We start from the raw sequence: 17,485 nt of genomic DNA, 5'->3' as shown, positions 1-17,485 counted from the left end.
GCTGGGTCACTGCAGGGGCGCCTGCTGAGGGCGGGGAACGGGGCAAGGTCAGGGGCAGCCAATCCTAAATTCTGAGCCCTGTGACACCGCTTGACGCCCCCTTGCCGCCTTGCTCCACCCCAGTGGCTCTGTCCCACCGCACCTCCTGCATGCCCCCTACCCCCTGGTCCGGGGTGACCCAGTAGCCCCCACCAGAGCTCCAGCCAGGCCTGGAGCCTCCGCGCCCATGGCTGATGGCTGATAGGTTCCCGGCTCCTCCTGCCTCCTGGGTGTGAGGTGCTGGTCTCTGGAGAAGTGGAAGCTGGTGCAGCTTCAGGCTCGGGTGCCACAGTGAAAGATGAGGCTCAGTCCCTGGTGCCCCTCACCCAGCAGGCAGCTGGAAGCCCAGGCTGAATGGAAAGGCCTCCATCCCTCCTTCCCACCTTTTGGGTTTCCATCTCGTCTTTTTTTTTTTTCGGTCACGCTCCACGGCATGTGGGATCTTAGTTCTCTGAACAGGGATTGGACCTGTGCGCCATGCATTGGAAGCTCGGAGTCCTAACCACTGGACCTCCGGGGAAGTCTCCATCCCTTCCCTATCTTGAGCCCCTGACCCCAGCCCCATCTGCCTGGAGCAGCCCTCCTCACCAGCTCCCCCTGCCCAGCCTCTGTGGCCCAAAACGAGAGGGGTCATCTGGGAAGGGCTTCCTGACCTCCCTAAGCTGGAGGGGTTTTGCAAGCAGGGGACTGGGCTGGAGCAAAGCTTTGAACCACCCCCAGATCCAGAGCACCAGTCCCTCAGCCTCAGGCTGACCATAGATACCATCAGTTTGTAGCCTGTGCGGCCAGAGTCTCAGGCTTGGCTTTGACTGGGACAAAATCATGTCCCTTTGCAAGGGCTTGGAATCTGCCGTCTTGAATAACTAAAGTTGGGTCCCAGGTCTCTTCCCAGAGCTAAACATGCTGCCGCCTTTCCCTCCTAACACCAGAAGATTCTCAGGCCTGAAGTTGGAGCAGTTGCCCTCCACGTGTTGACTGTCCTAGGACTCCCATCCCCAGGGCTTGCTCCTGTAGGCTTCTGTCTCCCCGTGGAGCCCTCCTCCCTCCCCAGGGCCTTGCTGACTAGGGAAGTTCTTCCCGGTGTCTGCCCTGAATCCTCGCCTCTACTTCCTGCTGCTTCTGGTGCCCATGGCCACCCGTGTTTGCATCTGTCTGTGTGTCTGTCTTTGGGAGGGGGATCGTGTGCTTATGTGTGGACACATGTGGATGCTCTCTCACCTGGACCCCTACTGCCCTGTAACGAGCAGGTTGGTGGTCAGGTGAAAGGAGGGTGTTGGAAGGGATGCTGGGGAGGAGGGTATGGGTGCCCTCTGCCCTGGGGTGTCCTCAGGAGGACCATGGGGCGGTCCTGGGCACTAACCATTGCCCCACACTGCCCCACAGCAACACTTTGGACACTTTGAGCCTCCAGAGTGGTCAGCTTCCTGCGGTCAAGGCCCCCATGCCGTCAGGTGGACCCAGGGCCCTGCCTTCCTGGCACTGCCCCTGGGGTTGTGATGAAGGCAGAGGGACCAGCGTGGACTGACTAGGCCCTCCCTGGCTCCCCTTCAGGTACCACGACAAGCAGGAAGTGACCAGCAACTTCCTGGGGGCCATGTGGCTCATCTCCATCACCTTCCTGTCCATCGGCTACGGTGACATGGTGCCCCACACCTACTGCGGGAAGGGCGTGTGCCTGCTCACCGGCATCATGGTAAGGGCGAGGGCCCCTGCATGTCCCCACTGACAGGAGCTCCCCCCATTTCGAGCTGGGCCTGCTCAGAGTTCCTCTGTGTGCCAGCCCTCCATTGCCCCCCTTCCCTCTGATGGGACATGAAACCCACCCCTTTAGGCTTCCAGGGGACATCTCTTCTTGGCTTCTTCCAGCCTGAGTCATACAGCTTCTGTGCCTGCCAGGCCAAATGCTGTGGTCCACTCTGAACCAAGAGTCACCATTGCCCCTTTGTGCCCCACAGCCCACGTAACTCACGGTCCTTGGATCCAGGGCAAGGGGCTTGATGCTTCTGTGCCTTGGTTTCCCTGGCTGTAACCAGTGCCCACTCCCTCTGCTTCTTGCAGGGACTCAGTCCCTTCATTTTTGTGAAATGTCTAAAGCCATGAATGCCTCAGATACCCAGTCAATACCCCCGACCCCTACCATCACAACCCAGTTCCCCATCCTTGCCTAACTCTCAGGGTGTGCTGAGCATCCCCACTGAGCCCCTTGGGTGTGAAGCTTATCTCATGTGACTCTGGGCCCAGGCAGCACCCCGTCTTCCCTAGAGTCTTCCTAAGTCCGTCTGCTTGTGTGAGCAACCTTTGACGTCTGGTGCCTTGTCTTTACCGTGATTCGATCATTAGGTTCCCTGCCCATCCCTTCCTGCTGAAACCTTCTTTCTCTCCAAGGTTCTTTGATCTCTATAAGTGCTTTTCCATATTTTGAATTATGACTCGTTTGACATATGGTAGGGAACGCCTATCCCTAGTGCCCAGTTAACATGTTCATTTTGATGCCAGAAACTTGGCCTCTGTGTACTGATTTCAAATCAAATCTTGGAGATAGAGTTTGGGGTGAAATATAAAAGAATAGCTTTATTGCTTTGCCAGACAGAAGGGGACACAGCAGGCTTGTGCCCCTCAAAACTGTGTGTCCCAACCCGGGAGGATTTGGTGAAGCGTTTTCATAGCAATGGCTCCAGGGTGGAGTTTTCCCTGGTGGTTCAGGTGATAAAGAATCTGCCTGCAATGCAGGAGACCCGGGTTCAATCTCTGGATCAGGAAGGTCCCCTGGAGAAGGGAATGGCTACCCACTCCAGTATTCTTGCCTGGAAAATTCCATGGACAGAGGAGCCTGGTGGGCTATAGTTCATGGGGTTGCAAAGAGTCAGACACAATTTAGCAACTAAACAACAACAAATTTAATTTTCTGGGGGTGCGGTGCTGGAGTAGATGGTGAAATAACATAAGGAAAGACGCATAAAGCCTTTTAACTAAGAAAGGGCTGGGTCAGCTTAGCCTATAGAAGCAAGGACCCAGTCAGGGCCAGAGGAGGATGTGTACCCCCAGCTCATGTCCAAAAAGAGAGACAAAGGGCGAAGAGGGGAGAGAGCCACGGGCCTGGGGAGATGGTGACAACGTGAGACAGTCAACGTGCAGTGAAGGGGGCCAAGCGGGCCCAGTGGAAACACAGCCCCTCCTTCTGCGGGAGGAATGAAAACCATGGTGGGGACGATGATGGACTTTCATAGGGACAAACCCATTTCTGTACAAAGGAAAATAAGTGGCCTGGGAAGGACCATTGCGGGGGGGATTAGGTTGGCTTCCTTTGGCTTGTTTGTGTTAATTTTTTCACAAATTGAAATTGAGCAGGACCCTGTGGGCCCAGAAGCCTTTCAAAGAGTGGCTGACCAGGGGAGGGGATACCGAGACAGGAGAGGAGCAGCCGGAACCTGCAGCGCAACCTTGGAGCAGGGTCCCGGTTCTGCCTCAGGGACACACATAATAGTATCTTTGAGCTCTTCTACTGAACTAAAACCTCCAACCGTTGGAAGGCGATGAAATACTTGGAGAAGCGGTCTTCATTCCAGAGAGGTCAGTTTGACAATCAGGAGAACCACAGAAGCTCATCCAGAGAGGCCAGGTTAAAGGAACGCAGGTCCTGCACACACTCTTGAGCCTTATCAGCAACCCACCCCCCAACCACTGCTATGAAAAAACGTGAGCATGTCAGTCTCTCAGTCATGTCCAGCTCTGCAACCCCGTGGACTATAGCCTGCCAGGCTCCTCTGTCCATAGAGTTCTCCAGACAAGAATACTGGAGTGGATAGCCATTCCCTTCTCCAGGGGATCTTCCTGATGCAGGGGTCAAACCCGCATCTCCTGCACTGGCAGGCGAGTCCTTTACTAGTGAGCCACCAGGGAAGACCTCAAATGAACTTTACAAATAAAGAAACCAAAGTATTCAGATAAGATGACTTTAAACCCAGAAAACCCACAGTGAAACAGAAAAGCCGTGTTATCTCCACTGGAATGAGCCTCCTTCCAGAAACTGAGTTTGGTATTTAGCCTGCAGCTCACTCCTGGCCTTCGGCTCCGGCAGATGCAGGAGTGTTTGTACCCTGGGGTATTTCTTGCTTCTCTGTTGCCACATAGCCAGGCGCCACATGAAGCCACACCTCGGTCTTTCAAGCTACCTTCTGTTTCTTATTCTCCTGTTATCGTCTCCTCTGCCATCCTTGTCCAAGTGTGTCCCCTCCCTGTCACTGTTCCGTGGCCCACCCCCTTCCAGTATGTTACAGAACACACATGTGCTCACCCTTGAACTTCAAGGCATCCCAGTATGGCCTCCTCGAAACTCAGAGTCTCTGGCTGGATGTGGCATCTGTGCTATTGTGTGGCACACTGGCCAGCAGCCCGTCTTTTTCCTGGCTGCATAGTATTCCACATGGAGGTTCCCAATATGTTCTTCACCCCAGTTGACAGGGAGTTTTAACTTTTTATTGAAATATCATTGATTTACAACGTTGTGCCAATCTCTGCTTATAGCTAATGTCCCGGTTATACACAGAAAACATTATTTTTATTAAATATTCTTTTCCATTATGGTTTATCACAGGATACTGAATATAGTCTCCTGCGCTGTATTAGTAGGGCCTGGTTTACCCATTCTGTATGTGACAGTTTGTGTCTGCTAATGCCACACTTTCCACCCCTCCCTTCCACCTCCCTCTCCCTGCTGACAACCACAGGTTTGCTCTCTATGTCTGTGAGTTTGCTTCTGCTCTGTAGATGGGTTCATCTGTGCCACGTTTTAGATTCCACATATAAGTGATGCCATATGGCATTTGTCTTTCTTGTTTTTAGTTACTTCACTTGGTATGATAATGCCTAGTCTCACCCATGTTGCTGCAAGAGGCATTATTTTATTCTTTTTTTTATAGCTGAGTAGTATTCCATCATGTATATGTAACCACATCTGTGTCCAGTCATCTGTCAGTGGATATTTAGATTGTTTCCACTTCTTAGCTATTGTGAATGGTGCTGCTTTGAATATAGGGCTGCATGTACCTTTGTGAATTGTAGTTTTGTCTGGGTATCTGCCCAGGAGTGGGATTGCTGGATGGTATGGTAATTCCATTTTTCGTTTTCCGAGGAACCTCCACACCGTTTTCCGTAGTGACTGAACCAACGTCCATCCCCATCGACAGTGCAGGAGGGTTTCCTCTTCTCCACACCCTTTCCAGTATTTGTTCTTGGTAGACTTTTTAATGGTGGTCATTCTGACAGGTGTGAGGATGTACCTCATTATCGTTTTGATTTGCATTTCTGTCACAGATGTTGAGCATCTTTTTATGTGCCTATTGGCCATTTGTATGTCTTCTTTGGAGAAATATCTGTTAATGTGTTCTGCTCATTTTTCAACTGGGCTGTCTGTTTTCTGTTGTTGAGTTGTATGAGCTGTCAGTGTATTTTGGAAATTAAGCCCTTTTCTGTTACATCATTGGCAAATATTTTCTCCCATTCTGTAGGTTGTCTTTTTTCTTTTTTTTTTTTTTTGTGGTTTCCTTTGTTGTGCAAAAGCTTGTAAGTTTGACTAGTTCCCATTTGTTTATTTTTATTTCTATTGCTTTGGAAGACTGACCTAAGAAAACACTGGTACGATTTATGTCAGAGAATGTTTTTGACAGGGCTTTTCTTGAACACAGACTCCTGAGTCCTCCCAAGACCCATATCCTGGCCAGAAATGCATGATGGGATCTCCTCAAGGGGTGACTTTGTGCCCACCCTTCCCCACAAATGTTTGCTTCCATCTGTAAGAAAAACTAGCCTCTCCCTGGTCCCCAGGGGCTGGGTTTGGGTCTCTTCCTTCCTTCCATCCTGTATGCAGCACCCACAGGAGGAAGCAGTGGGCAGCTGAGGTGCCAGAGAGAGCCTTGGTACAACCAGGGAGCCGCCTTCCAGCCCCTCACTGGCCCCCCTCACCGGCCTCTGCCACCTGCTCCCTGGCCACTCCTGGGCGGACGAAAGCTGGATGTCCTGTGCTCCCAGGATCCCGATTCTCAGTGGCTGAATGCCCCCTTTCTCTCCCTCCTCCATCACTTTTCACTGTCCACCCCCTACTCCTGCCTGGCAGCCTTGCCCTCCTCCTTGGGTCCTCCCTCCTGCCCTTCTGCCTCTCAAGTGGCTGCCAAGTGGACAAGCAAGTCCTCTCTGGCCTCCTTCCCTTGCTGGGGGACTGGCTGTCATTCAGGACACACTGGGGAGGCTGGTTGCTAAGAGCAGGGAGCCCCATCACAGGGGAGACGACCCTTACTTCTCCGTATCCTGGGACCTATACTTTGCCCCTGCTGCCCTGAAAATGCCCCACCATGGTCAGCTGACCTGACCTTCTTTATCACCACCCTTCTACCCTACCAGTTACCGCATTACTGGTCAGCAACGTGTCAGCTGGGTCTCTGTCTCCATCATGTAGACCCTGAAGCCTGGATGGAAATTCTTCCCATCTTCCACCTCCATGGGCATCAGCCCCAAATGCACAGGCAGATCCTTCCTGCTTCTTGTCCTTTTCTTTGTCTTTGAGCCTCACTTTTACCCTCTGCCAAAGAAGGATAAGAGTGGTCCTGCCTCCTGGGGTTGCTGGGAATCAAATGGACTAATGTATGGCACAGACTCCCTGGACATTGGATGGTGTTAAGCAAGGAGGGGGTTAGAGTCAGTGAACTCAGAAGATGAGATTTGCCAACCCTGCAGGTTTGGAGGGCAAAGGTGAGAGGGGAACCAGGAAGGCTTCCTGGAGGAGGGAGGGTGTCCTACTTGCGACCCATATGAGGTGGATTCTGACATGCCCCCTCACCTTCTTCATGCAGGGGGCTGGCTGCACGGCCCTCGTGGTGGCTGTGGTGGCCCGGAAGCTGGAGCTCACCAAGGCAGAGAAACACGTGCACAACTTCATGATGGACACTCAGCTCACCAAGCGGGTAAGGACACCAGCCCCGACACAGCCATTTCACCTCCTGGTCCTCAGGGCTGAGTCTCCCCACCTTACTTCTGCACGTGTGCCCGTGGGTCACACCATGCTGCCTGTGTATGCCGAGTGCCCTGAGCTGCGCCATGTGAACGCCTTTGAGCTGTGCACAGAGTCGTGGCTACGGCCACTTCCATGCTCAGTCACAGCCCAGCCGTGGGCCGCTCAACGAGAGGCAGGCAGCCAGGTGCAACTTATAAGCTGTATGACCTCAGCAGGTGGGTCTCTCTGTGCCTGTTTCCTCACATATAAAGTGAGAGAGGTTCCACCATGTGTAGGTTCACCGAGGTAACATTAGCGAGATGTATAGCAAGGGCCTGGCCTGTGGTGAGTGATGTTTGTTAGGTACGCATGCACACACACACACACACACACACACACACAGTACAGATGCGGCTGGGTAAACATGGCCCTGCCTTACAGTCCCAGGACCCCAGAAGGATACTTCCATTCCAGTTTCTGGGAGTTTCTGGAAGTTTCCAGAAGTTTCCAGAGCCCTCCATAGTTTTGTGCCTACTCAAGGCTTCCCAGGTAGCTCAGTGGTAAAGAATCCACCTGTCAATGCAGGAGATGTAGGTTTGACCCCTGGGTCGGGAAGATCCCCTGGAGGAGGAAATGGCAACCCACTCCAATAGTCTTGCCTGAAAAATCCCATGGGCAGAGGAGCCTGGCGGGCTAGAGTCTCTGGGGCCACAAAGAGGTGGACACGACTGAGTGAGCAGCAGCAGCAGGAAGGAACTGTTCTTTCTTCGGCCTCAGGTGAAAAACGCCGCTGCTAATGTTCTCAGGGAGACGTGGCTCATCTACAAACACACCAGGCTGGTGAAAAAGCCAGACCAGGCCCGGGTTCGGAAACACCAGCGTAAGTTCCTCCAAGCCATCCATCAGTAAGTCCAGCACCTTTCCCATTCGCGTTTCTGTGTCCACCTGGCACAGAGGCAGCCCTGGCTCGCGGGGAGGAGGCTGCAGACGAGGCCAGGCAGCTCGTCGTGGCTACATACATCAGGACCATTCCCGTTCCGGGTGGTCGGTTGGTTGGGGCCTACGGCTTCGGTGCTGGGTGGGATAGTGGGACCAGCACTTTTCCAGGACAATCACCTCTGATAAATCACGCAGACCACCCAACATCAGTGGCAGGAAGCACATTTTATTCTCTGGAATAGCCAAAATGCCTTTCCCCTTGGACACGAAAGCAGCTTCCCCTTTTTGCTTTGGCTTCCAGGAAGCTCAGAATTAAATTTGTGGCCTGATTTGTATGATCATGTGGGGGTAATTAGAGATTACTTAATTTTCTCTGTTGTCCCTTTTTCCTGAGAATTATTTAATCAAGTAGTTATCATGTTGACTGCGCATTGGGGTCACCTAGGGAGTGCTTTTTAAAATCCCGTAGGCCATACCAAATGCCAGTTACAGTAGAGTCTGGGATACAGCCTGAGCTCAAGCTTAAGTTCCTCAGGTGAATCCAGTGTTCAGCCAGAGCTGGCAGATTTTTTCTGTAAAGGACCAGATATTTATTATTTCAGGCTTTGTGAGCCAAAATGCCTCTATTGCAACTCCTCAGCTCTGCTGTTGTGGCAGGAAGGCAGCAAGGTGAATGGGTGTAACTATGCTCCGGTAACACTTTGTTTTCTAAAACAAACAGCTGCCCAGAATTTGGCCTATAAACCATAATATGCCAATCACTGTCCACAAGAAATATGATGTGAGTAACATACATAGTTTAAAATTTTCTAGTACCCATATTTCTAAAAGGTGAAAAGAAATAAGTTAAATTAATTTTAATATATTCAACCTAATATATAAAAATCACTATCACTTACTAATATGTGAGTAATATAAAAATCATTAATATTTTAGGAAGTTTTTGATACTAAATCTTTGCAGTCTGGTGAGTATTTTACACCTACAACCTGTTTTTATTCAGACAAGTCACATTTCAATGTTCACTGGCTACATATAGGAGGTATGGGACAGTGCGCAGCCTAGAATTTAAACGGGTCCAAATTCTATGGGATCCGGCCCTCAACAATAAATTAGAGCTGAGTCACATAGTACCTGATTTAAAATTTTCAAGCGTTTTAAGGCACTTTTCAGAATGAGCCTATGCATTCCCAGCTCTTACATTCTGGAAAACCTCATTCACAATTGGGCTTCCTTAGACTGAGTGACTTCACTTTCACTTTTCGCTTTCATGCATTGGAGAAGAAAATGGCAACCCACTCCAGTGTTCTTGCCTGGAGAATTCCACGGATGGGGGAGCCTGGTGGGCTGCCGTCTCTGGGGTCGCACAGGGTTGGACACGACTGAAGCGACTTAGCAGCAGCAGCAGGAAAATCAGATGGATTCTTGCCCTAAGAACTCCACCAGACTCAGGGGCTGATGAATCAGAGAGTGAGGAAAACAATGTTAGGGCCTGAACTAGTACAGCAGGAAGGCGATCGAGTCAGCCATAAGGAACAGAGATGGGAGGCAACACTGCAAACCCCTGTGTGAGCAGGAGAGTCAGGCAGCTTGCTGTGGGGAGGCTCCAGGGTGTGGCTAGCATGGTCAGCTACTGGGGCACCGCAGGGTAGTGTGGTCGTAGAAGATCAGGCCGTGAGTGAGGAAGCTCAGCTAGCTGACTTTAATTTTTTAAATCCTGTTTACTCATTTTGCCTCTTTTTAAAGAATAGCTTTATTAAAGTATAATCATACAGTCAACTGTAGCTAGTTAGAGTGCACAGTTTGGTCCGTATTAACATATGTGTACACCCATGAAACTATTGCTATAGTCAAGATAATGAACAGATCCATTAACCTGAAAGTCTTCTTGAGCCCCTATCATCCTTGTCTTTTAACTAGAAACTTTAGTCCATTAACATTTATTGTGTTTACTGTACCACTCTTGTTTTTTAGCTCGAGTTTAATCCATTTACATTTATTGTGTTTACTGTTATGATTGAATTAATTTATCGTGATAGCAATCTCTACTTCACAAGACTGTGGGGAGGTCTAAATGGAGTGATATGCAAAAATGCCTGGCATAGTTCATGGCACAGAGCAAGTATTCAGTTAACACATGGTACCCCAACCTCTGCTTCCATTGTCACCTATAAAGCAGGGAAAGAAATCGGTACCCCACTTACTTGGCATCACTGTGCCCAAGTGTTTGTCCTGTTTGCTCACAAGACCCTACAGCCCTCCTTGTTGACCCTTCAAAGATTGTTTCCTGACCACGGGGTCCCAGTCTGGTCTCTGCCACCTAACTGTGGGGCCTGAGCACAGTGACTATGCTACTTCAGGCTTCGTTTGCTTATCTGTAAAGTGGAAACAGTAGTGACATCCCTCTTCTCCAGGAATGGAGTGTGGATCGAACACAGTTGGGGTGACCAGATGGCTTGCCTGCGCCTGTCTGCCACATAGTATTTCCTGAAAATGGGGACTGCTGTTGTTGTTGACACCCTCGATATGTTCATTTGGTTATCCCACAAGAATTTCCTCCACCAGCTGGTGTGCCAGGCTTGCGGGGCACAGACACGTCTCTGCTCTGGACCTTGCTCTAAGGGATATCCCTGAAAGTTCTCTGGGAGAAGTTGGAGGGTAGGAACTGAGGACAGTTAGGTCAGTGGCGAAGGCACCTGCTCTGTGAGTGGCCTGTGCTCTTTTGCTCTGGGGCAGGACTATCTCACTCACCTTCAGGTCCTCCGGCACCCCCCTCAGATCAGCCTCATAAGAACAGCTGATTAAATCAAGCACATTTGGACTAGGGCCTGAAAGATGGATGGGGTTTGGGTAGGAACCAAGAGGTGGGCATGCACACCAAGGAGCGCGCCCAGTTTGGACAAAGGTGGGTGGTGGGAATGAGCAGAGTGCCCAGCAGACAAGAGGTGCCGCCTGCAGGCATGAGGGAGCCGTGGCACCTTCTGAGCTGGAGAGCCCCCACGGTGGGAGTGTGGTATGAGCAGCCGGTGGAAAGGGAGACAGGGTCTCAGAGGGGACGGACTGGGGACAGCATACAGTGTACGCGCTTCCTAGGGCTGCTTTAACAAAGTACCACAAGTTGGGTGGTTTCAAACAGAACTTGTGATTGCACCACTCTGGAGGCCAGAAGTCCACCGTCAAGGTGTTGGCAGGACCATTCTCCCTCTGAGGACACCGGGGGAAGGGCGTCGCCGGCATCTCTCCTAGCTGTTGGCAGCCCCAGTGCATTGCTCCGATCCTCCATCTTCACATGCCCTCCCTGTGTGCGTCCAAATCTCCCCCCTTTATAAGGATACCAGTATACCAGTTATCTTAACCTGATTAAATCTGTAAAGACTCCGTTTCCAAACAGTCACATTGTGAGGTGCTGGAGGTTAGGACTTCAGCATGTCTTTTGTGGGGACACTATCCAACCTGCAACAGGAAGTTTCCAGAGATGCCAAGAATGACTTCCCCAGGGCAGGCATGTCCGTGGGTCCTTAGCAAGCCTCCGTTTCCTCTCCAGGGCACCCCCAGACTTCCAGTATTGGGGCTGCCAGTATCTGCCTCCACTTCTCCAGACTGAGAAGTAGGTCACCCCAGGGCTGCTGACAACACCCAGGATGGGTGGGACCCAGGGGTCCTCTCCAAGCGTCTGTCACATGTTGGATGTGCAGGGGTTGAGTTTGGACCAGTGAGGAGGAAAAAAAGAGGCCTGCCTGAAATGGTCTCCCTGGGCTGGCTACAGAAGAGGCGGAGAGAAGGGGTGAGGACGAACCCCCACGCCCGCATAGGGAGCCGTCCCTAGGCCCAAGGTCCCAGAGGCTGGGTGGCAGTGCAGGTTCAAGTCCTGGTAGGAGGCTAGTAGGCACTGGCTTTGCCCCGCTCTAAGCCTCGGTTTCCCCCTCAGGAAATGTGTGGGCACAGTTTTCTGGACTAAATGCCATCTCCAGGGCCAGGAGCTTGGTACAGGCTGGCACACAGTACGGCTGCAGGGCTGCAGGCAGCTGCATTTGCTGGGAGGGCCCTGTTGGAGAGAGGAAGCAGAGAGACGATGCATCCCTGAGGGCGGGTACCACCCCCTCAGAGGCTGGACCTCTCCCAAGAGGAAGGGCCATGGGGTGGCGCACATGGGAGGTGGGCCGGGTTGGGTACGGGCTGCCCAGCTGTGCTGAGATTAAAATTGCCTTGTGGTTTCTCTCTGCTCCGCCGGGTCCCACCAGAGCGCAGAAGTAAGTCTCTTCCCTGGGGGTTAGTGCATGTGTGCTGAACCATCCCCCAGGCCCTGCTGCCCCCTGCATGCCAGGAGGGGACGGGCTGCAAGGGGACCTCCAGCTTGCCCCTCATCCCCCAACTGCATACCCCACAAGGTGACTCTGGGTGGGGTGAGTTGCATGGAAGACCCCTGACCCCACTGTAGCCTCTGCACAACCCCACCTGCCCACCTGTCCCCCAGGCTCCGGAGTGTGAAGATTGAGCAAGGGAAGCTGAATGACCAGACCAACACACTCGCAGACCTGGCCAAGGTGAGGAGGGCAGGGCAAGGTGGGGCAGCTCTGGGGGTCAGAAGGGGTTGTTGGGCCTTCAGGGGAGGATGAGGAATATTAATTGCTCAGTCATGTCTGACTCTTTTGTGACCCCATGGACTGTAGCCTACCAGGCTTCTCTGTCCATGGAATTCTCCAGACAAGAATACTGGAGTGGGTTGCCATTCCCTTCTCCAGGGGATCTTCCCAACCTAGGGATCCAACCTGGGTCTCCTGCATTGCAGGCGGATTCTTTCCCGTCTCAGCCATCAGGGAAGCCGGGTAGAGGAGGAGGAGGAGGAGGAGGAGGAGGAGGAGGGGTGTTCAGTAAAGAACCAGGCCCAGCTCCTGCCAGGGAGGGAGAAAGTGCTGGTGCCCATGGTATAGGCCAGGGGTGCAGGGCAGGGGGCAGCCACTGGGCAGGTGAGTCCTGTCTGCAAGGGTCCTGCCTTGTTAGAGAGATGCCAGAAATCTACATCTGTGTGTAAAATCTTTATTTTGGAATGTTGGCGGCTATTTTACACTTTGAAGTAATAGCTCTAATAAGAATATGTAATTAGCGGGCTAAATTGGTGAAGTGGTACTTTCATATTTAGACATGTCAGCTACATAAAGGCTCTAAAGTTTAAAAGAAAAACAAATTTCTTTTGCTATGAATATACATTCAAATTATAGACTTCCCAAGCGGCTCAGTGGTAAAAGACTCCACCTGCCAATGCAGGAGACCCGGGTTTAATCCCTGGGTCAGGAAGATCCCCCGAAGAAGGAAATGGATACCCACTCTAGCATTCTTGCCTGGAGAATCCCATGGACAGAGGAGCCTGGCGGACTACAGGCCATGCAGTCGCAAAGAGTCAGACATGACCTGGCGACTAAAGAAGCAAGAGAGCAGAGCCTCGGGAGAAAGCCTATTTGTATAGCAATTAAATATCTTTGAGGGGATTAAAGCTGGTCGCCAGAGCTCTGTAAGGCCACTTTGAGTTAGACATGGATCTGGTTGGTAGTTCTAACGTCAGGTCCCTTCCGATTTCTTGCTTTGTATTCATCCATTAGAAGATATGTCAGCTGACTCAACTTCAGTTGGGCAAGCTTTTAGAATATTTGTCTCGCTCTTCTCAACTCCCATCTGCCCTTTCGCAAGTAGTTCACGTGTGAACTTTGCCAATTGACTCCATCTCCTAATCAGTTAATAGATCTGAGCCCAATTTAATATTATCCTTAGAAAATGTGAAGTCCTCTTCCATTTTACTAGTCATACTCATCACATTTTGAACTCACTCTCTTCATCATTAGCAAGCGAATGCAATTTAAGGGAGTTCCCCAGTAGCCTGTGGGTAGGATTCCAGGCTTTCACTGCTGTACCCCCCGAGATCATGCGAGCCGTTCAGTATGGCCAAAATAAAACAAGAATGCAATTTAATTTACTACTAACCTACATAAACTTAATTTGGAAGGGAGTGTTACAGAGGAAAAAACATTCTAGAAGCCTGAAGAAATAATTCAGTTGGTAGTAGAAAGAGCATAATCCGAAGAACATATAGAAGTCCTTGGCCAATTAATTTGATGCAAATGAGATAACAGCTCCAAATATATATATTAAATGCCTTTGAAAAATTCAGGTATATTATAGTCTGGACTATCCATTATCATCCTTACTTCATGAGTATAGATGATTAAAATGTGAATTGCTAAAAGTTATTTAAACCTGTAATTACAGCAGTATGCTCCTCTCAAAATACATTTAAGGAAGGTTTCTTTGAAGTAAGTCTTTCACTGGATTAGATGATATGGTTTCTAATTTTTTTTTTTAATTTAATGAGGTTAAAATGTTTTCCAGTATTAAATTTTAATGCTTTCCAAGGTTGCTGATTTAATTTGTATCTCTCCAACAAAAACAAAATATATATTCTAATAAAAACTTAAACCTCAGAGAGGGCCAAAAAGAACCATCCAGCGACTGTTTGTTCAGTTGCTCAGTCGTGTCCAACTCTAGTGACTCCACGGACTGCAGCCTGCCAGCCTCCTCTGTCCACAGAATTCTCCAGGTCAAGAATACCTGAATGGATTGCCATTTCCTTCTCCAGTCCAAGGGCTGGATGCTTCCAGATGTTACTCCCTGGCCTTGGGGACTGTGTGGTCCCTTGAGGCAGGCTGGGATGAGGGTCTGTGGCCCTAGGAGGGCCCCAGAGGCATTTGTTCACCCTGGGATGGGATTTGTTTACCAGTAACAGAAAAGGGTGGAAGGCAGGCCCAGGTAAAGATTCGGGGCGGGTGCAGAAAGGAGCTGTGGTGTGGATGACCAGTCTCCCTCCCACAAAGCCAGAGCATGGCGAGGGAGGGTGGGGTGACACAAGCCTGAGGCCAGAATGGGTGGTGAGCTGCGGACCGGAGGGCGGGTGGGTACCGGGGCACAAGGTCTAGTCGGCAGAGAGCTGGGCTGAGACTGGACCACGCTAGACCGCGGTCTAGCGCCACCTGGTGGCTACAGCAACATCTGCACCGAGGGCTGTCCGTGTGTGTCCCGCCTCCCTCCCCCTACAACTCCCCGGCTCATCTGGTTGGACACCCCTGCTTGCTGGGTTGTGAGAAGCAGTCGAGGTGGCAGGGACACCCCACCACCTGCTGTAACAGTGACTGTTGTGGCAGTCGTGTCCGCTGGTCTGTGATGGAGTCAGATTCTTGGCGCGGTCACCTCTCCCCCAAGACCCCCATCCCCCCCAGCCTAATGTGGGAAGCGGGCGACAGTTCACAAGCTAGCCTCCTCCCCCTCGACCATGTTCCCAGCCTGGAGCAATGTCAGTCCAGAATCACCCAAGACCACCCTCTGATTTTATGCACCATGTGGCTAGTTCATCCCCTCAGAGCAACTCTGGTCACACCCACTGGGCCCCAGGACCCCCTTGACCTTCCCCTGGACTGCTGGGCCTAAGCCTGGCATTCAAGACCTGTGTCTCGCCTCACCTGTTCTCCCACCACTCCCTGGGGTCCACCCAGGAGACCTTCGGCTGGGCTGGGTCCAATTAGTGGGTCACCACCCAACCGGGGCTGCCCTGCCGTCTCTCTGTGCCCATCCCTCCCTCTCGCTCACCTGGTTTCTCCTCTCTCTCCCGCCTCTCTGTCCGGCAGACCCAGAATGTCATGTACGACCTCATGTCCGAGCTGCACGCCCAGCACGAGGAGCTTGAGGCCCGCCTGGCTGCCCTTGAAAGCCGCCTGGATGCGTTGGGCACCTCCCTGCAGGCCCTGCCTGGCCTCATCGCCCAAGCCATACACCCACCCCCACCCGCCCTGCCTCCCTGGCCTGGCTCTGGTCCCCTAGACCAGGTGGCTCGGAGTCCCCCACACTGGTGGCCACCCGTGGCCCCTTCAGACTGCGGGTGACAGCCCTGCCTGCCACCGGACCCCTCAATTTTGGCCATCGTGTGGCCGCCACTTCCACGCCATCCAAGAAGCCCTGTACAGTGGCGCCTCTTGGAGTTCAAGGAGCCGAAGCTGAGTTGGGCTGAGTGGACTGGGGCCCGAACCACTGCACCCCACCCAGACTGTTCGGGCAGAGAGTAGGGCCAGACGGCAGGCGAGGGCAGGTCTGCTTCCTCCCTGATGGGAGCTGGGGGAGCTTGGAGCTTCCTCTGGTCCCCTGATTCCCGCGGTACGCCCCTCCCTGGCCCTCGGCTCTCTCCAGGCCCCGGGTGGGTGTGGGGCAGCCAGGAGAGGGGTCCTTGCCAGTTCCAAATAAAGCAGGACCAGCCCACTTGCTGCCTGTTGTGTGTGGCTGGTGGACACTCGTATCGCAACATGGGAAGTGGACACCAGGGCCCTGGGGATTCCAGACCGGATGTGGGGGTCAAGGTGAGCCCGTCCCGTCCTAGCCTAGTGGTCTTCCAGGCCTGAACTCCACACCTCCCTGAGGACATCTGCACAAGTCCCACTTGGTACCAAGAGAGGGACCCTGCAGAGAGCAGGGGAAGTAGGTCAGGACGTCCCTCCAGCTCGCTCTGCCAGAGCACCTTGTAGGGGTCAGGCTCCAGTGGGACTGTAGGTCACGGTCCAGAGGGGGAAGTGACATGAGTGAGGAGGGCCATTCTGTTTTTGATGAACATGGATTGAGCACCTGCTGTATACAGCCAATATAATGACGACTCTTCACCAGAACCTGACCAGGGTAGGATGGGGAGACACAGAGAAGTGAAACCATCTGCCTGGGGCCACAGAGTGAAGAGGGGTGAGCCAGGATTTAAATTCAGGGATCCATAGGCCAAGGGGAAGAATGGACTCGGTGGAGGTCACTCCATGGGGAGGGGACTGCTGTGATCCTGGGCTTAGAGAGGCCTCTCTGGGGCAGAATGGAGGGGAAGGTCTCAGACAAGTAGAATCAGAAAGGTCCTTCCAGGCCTTGGGCTCAGAGTGCTGGAGTCAGGTGGGGAGGCAGGCTCTTGGCAGATGCTGGGCCCTGTGGAGAAGGAGGCTACTCTGGATCCAGCTGAGAGCCCAGGCTCTGGCAGCCTCTGATAAAGCCGTGGGCCACCTGCCTGGGGGTGATAGGTGGGACACAAGAACAAGAAGGCCCTGGGGAGGTGTCGGTGGGCTGAGGTCAGACATGGGTTCGAGTTCTGAGTCAGCCGCCGCTGGGTGCCTCTGGCCAGCGACTGCCCCTGTGGGGGGCCTCAGTTTCCTCTTGTGTGAGATCAGGTGCTGAAGCCCGCACAGGGCTCGCCCTTGGGGACACCCAGTCTGATGGAGGAAGCACAACAGTGAACGCAGCAGTCACAAACACAGCGGCCAGAGCCACAAAGAATTAAGTCCGGAGCACGTCTCCGAGGAGGTGACATTTGGGCATGGAGACCTGGAGAAGGGCGGTCCTAGCAGCAATTGCCGTTGCAAAGGCCAAGAACGAGACCCGAGCTTTGTGTGTTTGGGGAAAACCAGATGATGACAGGAAGGTCAGGGAGGAGGCTGGGGCCGCGCTGGGTCCAAAGGG

At 52.4% G+C, this 17,485-nt stretch overlaps 1 protein-coding gene across 4 annotated transcripts in view; it reads left to right on the top strand.

Moving 5' to 3' along the window:
- KCNN1 (potassium calcium-activated channel subfamily N member 1) overlaps positions 1–16,245 on the top strand; it is a 28,455-nt gene extending 12,210 nt beyond the window's left edge. The window contains exons 5-9 of one of the 4 annotated variants that reach the window (XM_052643189.1): positions 1,591–1,732; positions 6,885–6,995; positions 7,802–7,929; positions 12,438–12,507; positions 15,634–16,245. In XM_052643189.1, coding sequence (XP_052499149.1) covers positions 1,591–1,732; positions 6,885–6,995; positions 7,802–7,929; positions 12,438–12,507; positions 15,634–15,888 — 706 coding nt within the window. In that variant the 3' untranslated portion in view covers positions 15,889–16,245. Of the gene's footprint in view, positions 1–1,590; positions 1,733–6,884; positions 6,996–7,801; positions 7,930–10,377; positions 10,496–12,437; positions 12,508–15,633 lie in introns of those variants that run through there. The other 3 variants (XM_052643190.1, XM_052643193.1, XM_052643191.1) reach the window with 3 other exon arrangements.
- The last annotated feature ends 1,240 nt before the right edge of the window (positions 16,246–17,485 follow it).

Source organism: Budorcas taxicolor, chromosome 7 (assembly GCF_023091745.1).
Source record: "Budorcas taxicolor isolate Tak-1 chromosome 7, Takin1.1, whole genome shotgun sequence".
NCBI lineage: Eukaryota > Metazoa > Chordata > Mammalia > Artiodactyla > Bovidae > Budorcas > Budorcas taxicolor.
This window is presented reverse-complemented; position numbering and strand designations above follow the sequence as displayed.